The 16,338-nt window shown below is 41.9% G+C and overlaps 2 protein-coding genes and 1 non-coding gene across 8 annotated transcripts in view; 1 reads left to right on the top strand and 2 right to left on the bottom strand.

Moving 5' to 3' along the window:
* Positions 1-16,338, top strand: part of L3HYPDH (trans-L-3-hydroxyproline dehydratase) — a 145,068-nt gene that overhangs the window by 81,351 nt on the left and 47,379 nt on the right. The gene's annotated exons all lie outside the window — the stretch shown is intronic.
* On the bottom strand, positions 8,987-9,091 carry LOC138444450 (U6 spliceosomal RNA). The gene has a single exon (XR_011258476.1). It is a non-coding gene; the product is annotated as a U6 spliceosomal RNA (small nuclear RNA).
* Positions 13,461-16,338, bottom strand: part of DAAM1 (dishevelled associated activator of morphogenesis 1) — a 182,057-nt gene continuing 179,179 nt past the window's right edge. For all 4 annotated transcript variants that reach the window (XM_069596723.1, XM_069596724.1, XM_069596726.1 and 1 more), the window contains exon 25: positions 13,461-16,183. In XM_069596723.1, the coding sequence (XP_069452824.1) occupies positions 15,974-16,183 (210 nt within the window). In that variant the 3' untranslated portion in view covers positions 13,461-15,973. The remainder of the gene's footprint in view (positions 16,184-16,338) is intronic.

Raw genomic sequence — 16,338 nt, 5'->3', positions numbered from 1 at the left:
TCACTCAGTCATGTCTGACATTTGCAACCCCAAGGACTGCAACATGCAGGCTTCCCTGTCCTCCACCATCTCCTAGAGTTTGCTCAAACTCATGTCCACTGAGTCAATGATGTCATTCAACCATCTCATTCAATGTCATTCTCTTCTCCTCCTGCCTTCAATCTTTCCCAGCACGAGGGTCTTTTCCAATGAGTCAGCTCTTTGCATCAGATGGCCAAAGTACTGGAATTTCAGCTTTAGTATCAGTCCTTCTGATGAGTATTCTGGGTTGATTTCCTTTAGGATTGACTGGTTTGATCTCCTTGCAGTCCAGTGACTCTCAAGAGTCTTCTCCCGCACCACAGTTCAAAAGCATCAATTATTTGGCACTCGGCCTTCTTTATAGTCCAACTCTCCTGTCCGTACATGACTACTAGAAAAACCATAGCTTTGACTAATCGGACATCAGCAAAGTGATGTCTCTGCTTTTTATTATGCTGTCTAGGTTCGTCATAGCTTTTCTTCCAAGGAGCAAGCGTCTTTTAATTTCATGGCTGCAGTCACTGTCTGCAATGATTTTGGAGCCCAAAAAATAAAGTCTCTCACTGTTTCCATTGTTTCCCCATATATTTGTCATGAAGTGATGGGACTGGATGGCATGATCTTAGTTTTTTAAGCCAGCTTCTTTTTCACTCTCCTCTTTCACTTTCATCAAGAGGCTCTTTAATTCCTCTTTGTTTTCTGCCATTATGGTGGTATCATCTGCAGATCTGAGGTTATTGATACTTCTCCCAAAAAACTTGATTTCAGCTTGTGCTTCATCCAGCCCTATGTTTTGCATGATGTACTCTGCATATAAATTAAATGAGCAGGGTGACAGCATATAGCCTCGATGTACACATTACCCAATTTTGAAACCAGTCTTTTGTTCCATGTCTGATTCCAACTGCTGCTTCTTGACTTGCATACAGGTTTCTCAGAAGGCAGGTAAGGTGGTCTGGTATTCCTATCTCTTTTAGAATTTTCTACAGTTTGTTGTGATCCACATAGTCAAAGGCTTTACCATACTCAATAAAGCAGAAGTTTTTCTGGAACTCTCTTGCTTTTTTGATGATCCAGTGGATGTTGGCAATTTGCTCTCTGGCTCCCCCCTTTTCTAAATCCAGCTTGTATATCTAGAAGTTCTCTGTTCACATCCTACTGAAGCCTAACTTGAAGGATTGTGAGCATTACCTTGCTACCATGTGAAAAACTGAAGTTGTGCGGTAGTATAAACATTCTTTGTCATTACCCTTCTTTGGGATTGGAATGAAAACTGACCTTTTCTAGTCCTGTGGCTACTGCTGACTTTTCCAAATTTGCTGGCATATTGAGGGCAGCACTTTAACAGATTCATCTTTTAGGATTTCAAAACTCAGCTGGAATTCCATTGTCTCCACTAGCTTTGTTTATAGAAATGCTTCTAACACTCACTTGACACTCCAGGATGTCTGGCTCTAGGTGAGTGACCACACCATCATGGTTAACTGGGTCATTAAGATCCTTTTTGTGTAGTTCTTCTGTGTATTCTTGCCACCTCTTCTTAATCTCTTCTGCTTCTGTTAAGTCCTTAGCGCTTCTGACCTTTATTGCGCCCATCTTTGAATGAAATGTTGCCTTGGTTTCTCTGATTTTCTTGAAGAGATCTCTAGTCTTTCCCATTCTATCGTTTTTCTCTATTTCTTTGCATTGTTCACTTAAGTCTTATCTCTTTTTGCTATTCTTTGGAACTCTGCATTCAGATGGGTATATCTTTCCTTTTCTCCTGTGCCTTTCACTTCTCTTCTTTTCTCAGCTATTTGTAAGACCTCCTCAGACAACCATTTTGCCTTGTTGCGTTTCTTTTTCTTGGGGTTGGTTTTGGTCACTGCTTCCTACAATGTTAGGAACTTCCGTCCATAGTTGTTCAGGTACTCTCTCAGATCTAATCTTTAATCCATTTCTCACTTCCACTGTATAATCATAAGGGATTTGATTCAGGTCATGCTTGAATGGCCTAGTAGTTTTCCCTACTTTCTTCAATTTAAGTCTGAATTTGGCAATAAGGAGCTGATGATCTGAGCCACAGTCAGCTCCTGGTCTTGTCTTTGCTGGCTGTATAGAGCTTCTCCATCTTCGGCTGCAAAGAATATAGTCAATCTGATTTCAGTGTTGACCATCTGGTTATGTCCATGTGTAGAGTCATCTCTTGTGTTGTTGGAAGAGTGTGTTTCCTATGACCAGTTCGTTCTCTTGGCAAATCTCTGTTTGCCTTTGCCCTGCTTCAGTTTGTACTCTAAGGCCAGACTTGCCTGTTACTCCAGGTATCTCTGACTTCCTACTTTTGCATTCCAGTCCCCTATGATGAAAAGTGAAAAGTGAAGGTGAAGTCGCTCAGTCGTGTCCGACTCTTTATGACCCTGTGGACTGTAGCCTACCAGGCTCCTCCCGCCATGGGATTCTGCAGGCAAGAATACTGGAGTGGGTCACCATTTCCTTCTCCAGGGAATCTTCGCGATCCAGGGATCAAACCCGGGTCTTGCACATTGCAGGCAGATGCTTTAACCTCTGAGCCACCAAGAGCATCTTTTTTTTGTTTGTTTGTTTTAGTTCTAGAAGGTCTTGTAGGTCTTAGAACCATTCAGCTTCTTTGGCATTAGCGGTTGGGACATACACTTGGATTACTGTGATGCTGAACCGTTTCCTGTGTCAGTGAATCGAGATCACTCTGTCGTTTTTGAGACTGCACCCAAGTGCTGCATTTCAGACTCTTTTGTAGACTGTGAGAATTATTCCATTTCTTTTAAGAGATTCTTTCCCACAATAGTAGATATAATGGTCATCTGAACTAAGTTCATCCATTCCTCTTCATTTTAGTTCACTGATTCCTAAAATGTCGATGTTCACTCTTGCTGTCTCCTGTTTGACCACATCCCATTTGTCTTTAATCATGGACCAAACATTCCAGGTCCCTATGCAATATTGTTCTTTGTAGCATTGGACTTTACTTTCACTACCAGACACGTCCACAACCAGGCATCATTTCCACTGAATGTTAGTGTTGAGTACCTACAACTTCAGAGTTGAGTGAAAGGGACATAGGAGAGTCTATGTATATCTTTTTCATAGAGTTTTGCTTTGAAAGGATGTTAGTTGACTGCATATTTAAAACATAAAATTAGTAAGATTAAGAAGGGGACAAAACCTAACCAAAACTGAAAGAAAATGGAAACAAAAAAAGGAGTGTATTTCACGGAGAAGGAAAGGGCAACCCACTCCAGTATGCTTGCCTGGAAAATCCCATGGACGGAGGAGCCTATCTACAGTCCACGGGGTCGCCAAGAGTCAGACACGACTTTCATGCATTGGAGAAGGAAACGGCAGCCCACTCCAGTGCTCTTGCCTGGAGAATCCCAGGGACAGCGGAGCCTGGTGGGCTGCCGTCTATGTGGTCGCACAGTGTCGGACACGACTGAAGCAACTTAGCAGCAGCAGCAGCAGCGTATTTCAAAACATTACTATAACCTGGTGGCTCACATAGTAAAGAATCTGCCTGCAATGCAGAGACCCGAGTTCAATTCCTGGGTCAGGAAGATCACCTGGAGAAGGGAAGGCTACGGTCCATGGAGTTGCAAAGAGTCGGACAGGACTGAGTGACTAACATGTAACACTTACAAAAGGGGGAGGAAAAAAGAGCCAATCCAAGTAATTTTATGCACACATTTTTCGATTATCCTTCTTAGTCTGGAAGAGAGTGGAATGTGGGGAGGGGAAGTAGAGAAAACTGTATACAAATTCTGAGCTCTTAAGTAGATTAATTTTCAGTAGTGTTGTGTAAGAAGCAATTCAGAAGCTCTTTTATATTCAGTATAGGAGTGAGCAAATGAGTAAATGTGTCGATGTGATTAGGACTTGGAGTTTTCAGTCTGGAAGGAGAGACATACAAATACAGAAGAGGAGACAAGAAGGACCCTGTGGGGATAGAGTAGAATTTGAGGAATTGGCGTGAGTTATCATTCCTAAAACATCTTATGGGTATGTTTGTGTTGGTGCACATGTATATTTCTGTGCTTCTCTGGTGGCTCAGACAGTGAAGAATCTGCCTGCAATGCAGGAGTCCTGGGTTCAATCCCTGGGTTAGGAAGATCCCCTGGAGGAGAGTATGGCAGCCCACTCCAGTATTCTTGCCTGGAGAATCCCCATGGACAGAGGAGCCTGGCAGACTACAGTCCATGGGGTCGCACAGAGTCAGACACGACTGAGTGACTAAGCATGCACAGATTTCTGTGTATGTGTGTTATATGGATATATACATGTATATGTTTCCTCACTATGTGGAAAGGGTCAAGAAGCAAAATAAATCTTGATCTCTAATAATATGCCCGCTGAAAGGCATCAGAAGTCCTTGGAGAAATGTCTCACTCCAAGGCTGAGGCAGGGTAGGTACAAGGTAAACCTGGAAACTTTAGTTTTGTTAGAAAATCACAATGCTTTTTAAAAATATGATATGTTACAAGGACACAGGAGCAAGCTTGAGAGGGCTCATCCTGGTCAAATCTAGAACACTCTGAGCATAAAAAAATCACTGAGAAAACAAGACTTTATGAGCCCATATTAATCATAGATAATTAACAATGGAAGAGGTAGGTGGAATCTTGCTTACAGTAGAACGTTGAGACCAACTGGTAAATGCAGAGAGAATGTTGGAACTGAACTATATCATTACTTTGTAATTATTATAAAGATTGTTTCAGCCAAAAACCACTGATGAATGCTAAACCTATGGGGATATTTTGGTGAGGAGCAGACTGCTTATTAATTTCGAAAAAGAACAAAACCCTGTAATTAATTACACAGAGAAGAAATTGGGTGACCCCTTGACTGGGTGATCAGAACTTATGTCACCTATGAGGGATGGACAAAAGTGTGTTGAGATGTGATTTCTTGATACCATGTGTGGTGTCTTCCAGCTGAGAATATATTACCTAATTCTAAAAAAAAAAAAAACAAAAAACAAAAAACAAAAAAAAGTAAAAACCATGAAAGAAGTAGGTGGGGGTGGTAGTGGTACTTGTTTCCCTTGGCCCCCTTCCCTTTCCTTACGGCCCCCTTCCATCTTTCAAAGGTAAAAGTCACACTACCTCTGCTTCTGTTCTCACATCTTCTCTGATCCTCCTGCATCTTTCTTGTAAGGACCCTTATAAGATTACACTGGGTCCACCTGGATAATGCTGGACAGACTTTCTATCTCAGGATCCGTAATCATATCTGCACAGCCCTCTTTGCCATGTAAGGTAACATATTACATATTCACAGGTTCTGGGGACTAAACACGGTCATCTTTGTGGTGGCCATTCTCCATCCACAGGACTAGTGTTAAAAAATGTCAATGTCATGAAAGACAAAGGCCGATAAGAGGCTAAAGAGATATGACAACTAAATGCAGTATCTGAATCTTGGACTAGATCCTTTTCTGGAGGGGTGAAATGATGTAAAGGGCATTCATTCTTATGTCAGCTGACAAAATTGGAACATGGATGGTTGATCAGACACACATACCAGTATAAATTTATAAAGCTGATAAATGTGAAATAATTTATGAATGTAGCCCTGTTCTTAGGAAATGCATACTGTGGTATTCAGGAATTAAGGGCCATGATACATGCAATTGGGATTTCCTTGGTGACTCAGACAGTAAAGCATCTGTTTATAATGCAGGAGAACTGGGTTCGATCCCTGCGTTGGGAAGATCCTCTGGAGGAGGGCATGGCAACCCACTCCAGCATTCTTGCCTGGAGAATCCCCGTGGACAGAGGAGCCTGGCTGGCTAGTCCATGGGGTTGCAAAGAGTCTAAGCACAGCACACATACATGCGATTTACCCTCAAATCATTCAGGGAAAAAAAAAACACATGTGCACACATACATACAAGAACAAGAGAAAAAATGAGGCAAATGGGGTGAGATGTTAATAGTAAGTGAATCTGGGAAATGGGGATAGGATGCTCATGATATTTTTGCAGTTTTTAAGTTTGAAATTATTTCCCAAAAAAAGTTTTAAAAAATCCTTTATCCAACCTGCCATTTAGTCCTAATCTGCTGACTCCATCCCTGATGGGATGGATGGCCATTTTCTAGAGGTTTGAATGCCTCTAAGGATGTGTGGACTCAGTGTCTTATGAGGCAGCTTGTCTAGTTGCTGTTAGTTTAAGGAGCTGGGAGCATCTCTACAGGTTAGGGTGGCTCAGTGGTAAAGAACCCATCTGCCAACTCAAAAGCCTCAGGAGACGCCGCTTCGATCCCTGGGGTCTGGAAGATCCCCTGAAGGAGGACATGTCAACCCACTCATGTATTCTTGCCTGGAGAATCCTATGGACAGAGGAGCATGGTCTACAGTCCATGGGATCACAAAGAGTTGTACATGACTGAGCGACTTAGGTTAGGAGAAGTGAAATCAGTGTGCAGGTGATTTTAACCCATGGTTGCAGCCCTGCCTTCTAGGGAAATAGAGGATAAATCTTCTCCCTCTTCAAATGTGTGAGGCCCACTGCTGTGTCTCCTTCATAATTTGTGAGCTAAAAGGTTCTTGTCAGTGGATGCCTCTGAGAGTTTTGAAGCCTCCTCATTGGGAAGCATTTTTGTTGCATCTAAAATGCAGTGTCCGCTCAAACAGCGCCTCCAGCTGTGGCCACCCCCTGATGAGAGCAGGAGGCCCATCCAGTGAGTTAGATTTGTTCCTTCCTCCTCTTCCAATTTCGCTCTGCCCAGGTCACTGAAATCTGTACAGGGAAAAGCTGTGTCAGTGGTATACGTCGATTTTTTGACTAAATCAATGCATGCGTTTTCAGTGCAGCTCCCACTGGGCTCTGAGGATCCGTGTTACCACGGTTGTCTGGAAAACAAAAGGAAACCCAGGAATGAGCCTCTTTGCTCCTGAAACGTAATCTGCTCTAAGAAATTGTGTGACTGCTGGACAATGCCATCAGGACAGTGTGTTTAATGCAAGTTAGTCAGTGGGCTGCAGTGACTCCCTGGTACCCAGAGACCTCTGAGGCAGAACCATGACATCCTTTGATGGAAAGTGATAGAACTGCTCTGCCCAGCTCCCAAAAAGGGAAGTGAAAATACTATGGAAGCCTGCGTGGGTCCCAATTCATGTACGCCAGAAACAGACAACTCAAGGATGAGCAGGTTCCAGTGTGCCGCATGGAAATCAGGACAAGGCAGCTTGGGAACAGTCGTCTGTGGGGAGGATTTTAATGTTTTGGTTTTCATGGGGATAGTTCCAGGACTGGTCAGGGTCACCTGTGCCACATGCTCATGAGGGCAAGTCTATGCCAGTTGCCCTGGAAGCACCATTTCTCCAGATTGCGTGGTAGAGACTCCTTCCCCTTTGCGTTAATCCTTCAGCAGCACCCCAGTGAAACAGGGCCAGCCTGACCTCTCCTAGCAGTGCTGCTAGCCGACTCGGAAGGCCAAGTTCTTGGTGTGAACTCACCAGCCATAAAAATGTCAGGTCACTAAACAGCTGGTGCATTTCAGGGTCAAATATCTCACATTCAAGGTGATAGGAGAGGACTGTTTTTCTGCAAAAGGCTTTTAAGACAATTCCAAATAATGAGGTCTTTATGATGGTGGAGTAACTAATGAGGGAAGGAAGAGAGCAGGAGGGAGGGAGCGATGGGGAAACGCAGGCCCTTCCTGTGTGCCTTCCAATGACAGTCAACCTGCAGAAACTCTCAGTCTGGAAACCCTAAAAGTTTGTCATCTGAACTGCCTAAGTGTGACTAGCTCACTAGTGACCAATGTTGCCTTTGTTTCTGCTTCCTCTCCTCCAGTGTCACCCCCCAGATGAAGTAAAGAGCTGAGACATGGACAGCAAGGTCCTACTGGTATTAGAGTTAATCCTGAGCTTTTAGAGGCTGGGCTGAAGTCTCAAAGGGTGTTGTTGTTTTTTAATACGCCCAGATGTGAATAAACTGAGAAAGTCAAAGGGCACCCTTAGTTAACAAAGAGAGTTTTAGTCAAGTGGGTGTGTGCGAGAAAGGAGGGCAGCCTCGGCCGGTTTGGTAGGGAAGTGTCTGGCCAGGAGCACACGAGCTTTTCTCTTTTAATTTTTATTGGAGTATAGCTGCTTTACAATATTGTTAGTTTCTGCTCTACAGCAAAATGAGTCAGCCATACATATCCTTAAATCCCCACCCTTTTGGACTTCCTTCCTGTTCCTGTCACCACAGAGCACTGAGTAGAGTTCCCTGTGCTATACAGCAGGTTCTCACTAGTTACCTCTTTTATACATAGTGACGTATATGTGTCAGTCTCAAATCTCTCAGCTCATCCCACCACCCTCCCCTTTTCCCTCTTCGTATCCATGTTTGTTCTCTACATCTGTGTCTGTATTTCTGCTTTGCAAATAAGAGCCACGAAATTAAAAGATGCTTACTCCTTGGAAGAAAAGTTATGACCAACCTAGATAGCATATTCAAAAGCAGAGACATTACTTTGCCAACAAAGGTCCATCTATTCAAGGCTATGGTTTTTCCAGTGGTCATATATGGATGTGAGAGTTGGACTGTGAAGAAAGCTGAGCACTGAAGAATTGATGCTTTTGAACTATGGTGTTGGAGAAGACTCTTGAGAGTCCATTGGACTGCAAGGAGACCCAACCAGTCCATTCTAAAGGAGATCAGCCCTGGGATTACTTTGGAAAGAATGATGCTAAAGCTGAAACTCCAGTACTTTGGCCACCTCATGCGAAGAGTTGACTCATTGGAAAAGACTCTGATGCTGGGAGAGATTGGAGCAAGGAGGAAGAGGGAATGACAGAGGATGAGATGGCTGGATGGCATCACCGACTCAATGGGCGTGAGTTTGAGTGAATTCCAGGAGTTGATGGACAGGGAGGCCTGATGTGCTGCGATTCATGGGGTTGCAAAGAGCTGGACATGACTGAGCAACTGAACTGAACTGGTATCATTTTATTAGATTCCAAAAATATAAGATGCTTCATGAATTTGTGTTATCATCCTTTCACAGGTCCATGATAATCTTCTCTTTATCACTCCTATTTTAGTACATGTACTGCTGAAGGAAACAGGACTTTTCTCTCTTTAAGCATCTGGTAGACACCTTCTTCTCCCTGCTACTGTCTTCCTGCATCATTGCTTGGCACTACAATCACCTCCTCTCTTGGCACTCTTCCTATCCCTGAGTCAGGGTGGCCCCTCAATCTCACTTGACTTAGGAAAGTATTTTTACATTGGAAGCGAGATGGGAGGATGGGGGTAAGGATGCTAAGAGATGCTTACCATTGATGGGGGAATTAATTGCAGCTTCCTTTGCCACAGGAATGTCCACACATGACCATAAAGGGTGTAAATTAAGTGGGAGATGGTAAGATCAATACAGAACTCTTGCCTTTCTTCTTCCTCCCAATGAAAGAAACCACAGGCAGAGAAGCAGAGAGAACACATGCTTTATTTAAATGGCATGGGAAAATTTTCTTTTTCCCATAAAAAACACAAACATAACCAGGTTTGATTAAAATAACGATCTCCATTGTCAAAACCCCTTAGTGTACAATCTCCTGTTCGTGCTGTTTGTTTGATACCATGGAAACACACAGCTGATTGCAGTAGACAAAAGCATGTCAGAGAAGAGGCCAAAGGTTAGATCTGATATTTTCCCTAGAAGACAAAGTAATTGGTCTTTGCTATGGAAAATATACCATTTCTCTCCTTTATTGTGCTCATTTTGCATTAAATGTTCCCTTGGTATCTCTACTTTTCTTGAAGAGATCTCTAGTCTTTCCCATTTTGTTGCTTTCCTCTATATCTTTGCATTGATCGCTGAGGAAGGCTTTCTTATCTCTCCTTGCTATTCTTTGGAACTCTGCATTCAGATGTTTATATCTTTCCTTTTCTCCTTTGCTTTTCGCTTCTCTTCTTTTCACAGCTATTTGTAAGGCCTCCCCAGACAGCCATTTTGCTTTTTTGCATTTCTTTCCATGGGGATGGTCTTGATCTCTGTCTCCTGTACAATGTCATGAACCTCCGTCCATAGTTCATCAGGCACTCTATCTATCAGATCTAGTCCCTTAAGTCTATTTCTCACTTCCACTGTATAATCATAAGGGATTTGATTTAGGTCATACCTGAATGGTCTAGTGGTTTTCCCTGCTTTCTTCAATTTAAGTCTGAATTTGGCAATAAGGAGTTCATGATCTGAGCCACAATCAGCTCCTGGTCTTATTTGTGCTGACTGCATAGAGCTTCTCCATTTTTAGCTGCAAAGAATATAATCAATCTGATTTCGGTGTTGACCATTTGGTGATGTCCATGTGTAGAGTCTTCTCTTGTGTTGTTGGAAGAGGGTGTTTTCTATGACCAGTGCATTCTCTTGGCAAAACTCTATTAGTCTTTGCACTGCTTCACTCTGTATTCCTAGGCCAAATTTGCCTGTTACCCCAGGTGTTTCTTGACTTCCTACTTTTGCATTCCAGTCCCCTATAATGAAAAGGACATCTTTTGGGGGTGTTAGTTCTAAAAGGTCTTCTTGTAGGTCTTCATAGAACCGTTCAACTTCAGCTTCTTCAGCGTTACTGGTTGGGGCCTAGACTTGGATTACTGTGATATTGAATGGTTTGCCTTGGAAATGAACAGAGGTCATTCTGTCGTTTTTGAGATTGCATTCAAGTACTGCATTTCAGATGCTTGTTGACCATGATGGCTACTCCATTTCTTCTGAGGGATTCGTGTCCACAGTAGTAGATATAATGGTCATCTGAGTTAAATCCACACATTCCAGTCCATTTTAGTTCACTGATTCCTATAATGTCGACGTTCACTCTTGCCATCTGCTGTTTGACCACTTCCAATTTGCCTTGATTTGTGGACCTAACATTCCAGGTTCCTATGCAGTACTGGTCTTTACAGCATCGGACCTTGCTTCTATCACCAGTCACATCCACAACTGGGTATTGTTTTTGCTTTGGCTCCATCCCTTCATTCTTTCTGGAGTTATTTCTCCACTGATCTCCAATAGCATATTGGGCATGTACCGACCTGGGGAGTTCCTCTTTCAATATCCTATTTTGCCTTTTCATACTGTTCATGGGGTTCCCAAGGCAAGAATACTGAAGTGGTTTGCCATTCCCTTCTCCAGTGGACCACACTCCATCAGACCTCTCCACCACGACCCACCCATCTTGGGTGGCCCCATGGGCATGGCTTAGTTTCATTGAGTTAGACAAGGCTGTGGTCCTAGTGTGATTAGATTGACTAGTTTTCTGTGATTATGGTTTCAGTGTATCTGCCCTCTGATGCCCTCTCGCAACACCTACTGTCTTACTTGGGTTTCTCTTACCTTGGACGTGGGTTATCTCTTCACAGCTGCTTCAGCAAAGCGCAGCCACTGCTCCTTACATTGGACAAGGGGTATCTCCTCATGGCCGCCCCTCCTGATCTTAACTGTGGAGTAGCTCCTCTCGGCCCTCCTGGGCCCACGCAGTTGCTCCTTGGATGTGGGGTTGCTTCTCTCAACCGCCACTCCTGACCTCGGACATGGTAATTAGAGATACCAAGGAAACATTTCATGCAAAGATGGGCTTGATAAAGGACAGAAATGGTATGGACCTAACAGAAGCAGAAGATATTAAGAAGAGATGGCAAGAATACACAGAAGAACTGTACAAAAAAGATCTTCATGACCCAGATAATCACAATGGTGTGATCACTCACCTAGAGCCAGACATCCTGGAATGTGAAATCAAGTGGGCCTTAGGAAGCATCACTACAGACAAAGCTAGTGGAGGTGATGGAATTCCAGTTGAGCTATTTCAAATCCTGAAAAATGGTGCTGTGAAAGTGCTGCACTCAATATGCCAGCAAATTTGGAAAACTCAGCAGTGGCCACAGGACTAAAAAAGGTCAGTTTTCATTCCAATTCCAAAGAAAGGCAATGCCAAAGAATGCTCAAACTACCACACAATTGCACTCATCTCACACGCTAGTAAAGTAATGCTCAAAATTCTCCAAGCCAGGCTTCAGCAATACGTGAACTGTGAACTTCCAGATGTTCAAGCTGGTTTTAGAAAAGGCAGAGGAACCAGAGATCAAATTGCCAACATCTGCTGGACCATCGAAAAAGCGAGAGAGTTCCAGAAAAACATCTATTTCTGCTTTATTGGCTATGCCAAAGCCTTTGTGTGGATCACAATAAACTGTGGAAAATTCTTCAAGAGATGGGAATACCAGACTACCTGACCTGCCTCTTGAGAAACCTATATGCAGGTCAGGAAGCAAATTCCCTTTTAGAACTTAATCTATTAAATAATTGTGTCTAAACTAGTTTATTAAAGATTATCCATGTTATGTTATAGAAAAAGGGCATAATCCTGGAGGGTTTGAATAGCTTCATTCCCTGACAGAAGCACATTTTCCCTAGTGATGATTTTATGGGGAAAACTGAAGACATACAAGTAGGCATAATGATCTCAAAGTTTCAGGCTCTCCCCTGTTTCTTTCAATACCCCAGGGCAGCTGAGGTTCTAGGTGGTTCTGTATGTAGCTCCACACTCAAATGTGTAAAGAGGAAATGGTATATTCTATTTGTAGGGAGGAATATAAAATTTCCCTACCATGGAGAAGGATCTCTCCCATCTGAATGCCAGTGCAAAAGAACAAAAAACTTTTGGATATTATGCAGTATCCAGGAGCTAAATACAAAGATAGTAATTATAAGAATATCATGAGTCCATTCCCAAGATCAGATGTGCTTGAATTCTCAAGCAACCACTACTAGGATAATTTGTTTTCAGCTTGATTTTACATTGGGTAGAGGATGGCCAGGAAGCCAAAGTGACATGGGGCCAAGAGAGAGTCCCAGTTTTCAGAGGATATAATGCACATTCCTTCTTCTGTACAAGTGATACTTTCCATATTGACCAATATCATAAATTAATTTTTTAAAGGAAATGCTTCAAAATGAAAAAGATTGATTAGAGATTCTTTTGTATACCTCCAGTTAAATAATTTTACCAGTAGTTAAGACAGTAAAGCATCTGCCTACAATGAAGGAGACCCGGGTTAGATCCCTGGGAGGGGAAGATTCTCTGGAGAAGGAAATGGCAACCCACTCCAGTACTCTTGCCTGGAAAATCCCATGGATGGAGGAGCCTGGAAGGCTGTAGTCCATGGGGTCGCAAAGAGTCGGACACGACTGAGCGACTTCACTTTCACTATCAAACTATTTAACTCATACAGAGTTACACAAACAGGTTAATTTCAGAAAGAGGTAGTATCTGGCGGTCTGTGGATGTGCTGAATGCTGCCACAGCAGAAAACTATAGTTTTCCAGGTCCAGTATGAACAAGTTTGTATTATTCCTAATTAACCAACAAATTGCAATATTTAAATTTAATGGTGCAAAGAAGTTTGTTTTAATAACTCAAAGAAAGCATATACATACATGTAATGAATTCATTTCTTTATTGCATATTGCTATTTAAAAAAAATGTACAGTCTCATAACACATACAACATTTTTTTCTTGGTACTATAACAACAGTCTTGCACCTAAAGACTAAGTGGTTCCAACTACTAAACTAATAAGATACAAGACATATAATTAAGTTTACAAATTATAATGCTTTGTCTTTTTGGCATTAATTTAAAAAAACAAACAAAAACTTTAAAAATACACACCCAAGAGAGAAAAAGTGGCTACTTACACCAGCACCAATCTAAAAAGTAGGTGTTTTTTTTTTCTTTTTTCCAACAATGGCACATGGAATGACCTGCACACAGCTTTCGGGGAAAGAAACAAAAAACGGAAATGGCAAAGGAGGCCTACCAGGATGGCCATATCAAAACGAGAATGATTACAAAGGGCGAGAGGAACATGCTACACAAACTTGCTCCTTTATGTGACTCCCTCCACTTGCCCATTCCTTAAATTGGAAAACAAAGCCATTTTCAAAAGTCAGTCCCAAACTCAAGCCAGATCAAATTTCTCCTGCTCTAAATAGAAAAGAATATATATAGAGGCACTTTAGTTAAGGAATAGACAAACCCCACTAGCGTACCCCACGTCTCCTCACCTCCATGCTTTTCTGAGCGAAGTCTCAGTCTGCATCTTCGACACAGTATACTTGCAGACTTTGATACCTAGGAGCTGGGGGAGCGCGACGTCTGCTATATATTTGTGACTTTTATCTGCTAGTCATTTACTTCTGTGTAATATGTAGAAAGTTGCTAAGTTTGCAATGAGGGGGAAGAACGTAAAACCACGGCTCTTGCCAACTCTTAGAGCACTATTTCACAGCTTTCACGTAGTGCAGAGACCTTGCCCTCTGCACTAAGCATTATAGTTTATACAAATTATTTTTAAATAGCACGATTCCTATACAGCACACACATTGGTATTCTGTTTGCCCCTTAACTGTCCCCGTTACAGCATAAGCTCCCTGGGGGCAGGGGCTCTGTCTTGCTTACCACTGTAGCCCTACAATGCCTGGCACATAGTAGGTGTTTCAATAAATATTCGTTAATTGACTGAAACTCAATTTAGTGCGTAAATAATGTTCTAGTGCAATAGGACAAACTACTCTCCACAGGAAACCCAACCACAACAGGATTGATGGAAAGAAAATAGAGAACCTTAGCCCCCCCTCCCCTACTACAAATAAATAAAGCAAAGCAAAAAAAAAAAAAAAAAGTAACAGTCCTCTGTATATATCATATAACTTAAGGATATTAAGAGTTGGTAGGTTAATGGTAAGCATCTATATTTTATTTTCTAATGTTCATTGTTTTTATTCATTTCTCCCTGAGAGCTTTATCTTTTGGACTGAAATTTTACAGGTAGTGTTACTGACACACAATTTAAAATGACAACATATAAACAGCAAACCACTTCAAACATACTTAGAGATAAATAGATCTTGGCATCTCTGTTGGTGGTGGTGATGTTTTGTGCAGTCACTAAGTGTTCTTTAGTTCAGAAACATTTACAGAAGATGCAGCTTGTCCTACAGAACAGAAAATACCAAAAAAAAAAAAAAAGGCACCCCATAAATTTTTTTTTTTAATCATTTTTATCCTTTCAGAGAATTCTTTCTTTTAGGTCTTGGGTGGGAAATTTGAAAGTTTATAGTTCTATACTGTTAGGAAAACAAGCACAATATGGTAATTTTGTTCTTTAACAAGAGCATGGATTGCATTTAGATAAAGTAGTGTTCTTTCCAAAAGCAATGTAAAGAAATCATCATGAGTGCTTGGCAGAGAACTGGATGAAATTAAGGAGGGAAACTGATGTCCAGGTTTTAAACATATAAAAGAACTCTGACTGACATTCTATAAAATTCAGATTGTGTGCAAGATGTTCTCCATAAACATTTACAGACTGCATCCCCACACCAACGTCAGAAATTCTAAGCTGGTCCTGTCAATTACTGATGCAATGCACCAGCATCATACTTGTCAACTATCAAAAACCATTTGAAATCTATATTTTTCCAATACCAGTTTCACCAGTGAAAATAATTTCAAAGTATATCAAGCTTGGAAACCATAAAATATTTCTCAAGCTATATTTATTTATTTTTTGTTTTTCTTTTTACTCTAGGGAATGTCTCCGTATCTCTTTCAGGAGACAGTATTGTGCTTCTGAACAGTCATGGTGTTCGGGGAAAGAAGATGAGCCACACTCAGTACGAATGCATACACAAAGGGGTTCTGAGCACATACATAGACATAGACTTTTTTTCTTTTTTAACCAAACATAGGTCTCTAGACAACACTCAGACTTCTATATACACTTCTTAATATATACACACACGTACATACACACATGTTCACACATTCACCCACAGATGAAAGGAGAAATTGCCACTGTTTGGATTGCAAGGCAGTGTAATGAAAAGTTCTAGTCACTTCAAAGGGCTGCTAATGAGCTTTCTAAAAAAGTATTCAAGGGAAATTAGAAGTTAAGTTTTGTGACCGGTCTCTCCCGGCTGCCGTCCGTCATCTGGTTGGTGATGCGCTTGCGGTTCCGTTTCAGTTTGGAAAGGTCTTTGTCAAACACTTCTCCTGAGCGTAAAGCGGAAACCAGGTCATCAAACTCTCCGCCTTCTTCACTGTTCTCTTTTGCTTTCCTCATTTTCCGTTCCCTTTCACGTTGTTCTTTGAGCTGCAAGATGGAAAGCAACCGCTTAGAGAAGTGTCGAGACAATACTGCATTTTGTATTCAGTGGAGATGAACACTGTGGATAGGGCAGTGCTGCAGTCACGCCATGTCTGTCAATAGCTGCCAATCCCTTGCCTGTCACAAGTGACTGGGATGTG

The sequence above is a fragment of the Ovis canadensis genome, chromosome 7, assembly GCF_042477335.2.
Source record: "Ovis canadensis isolate MfBH-ARS-UI-01 breed Bighorn chromosome 7, ARS-UI_OviCan_v2, whole genome shotgun sequence".
Classification (NCBI taxonomy): Eukaryota; Metazoa; Chordata; class Mammalia; order Artiodactyla; family Bovidae; genus Ovis; species Ovis canadensis.
The sequence above is the reverse complement of the archived record's forward strand: the minus strand, read 5'-3'. Positions and strand labels throughout refer to the sequence as shown.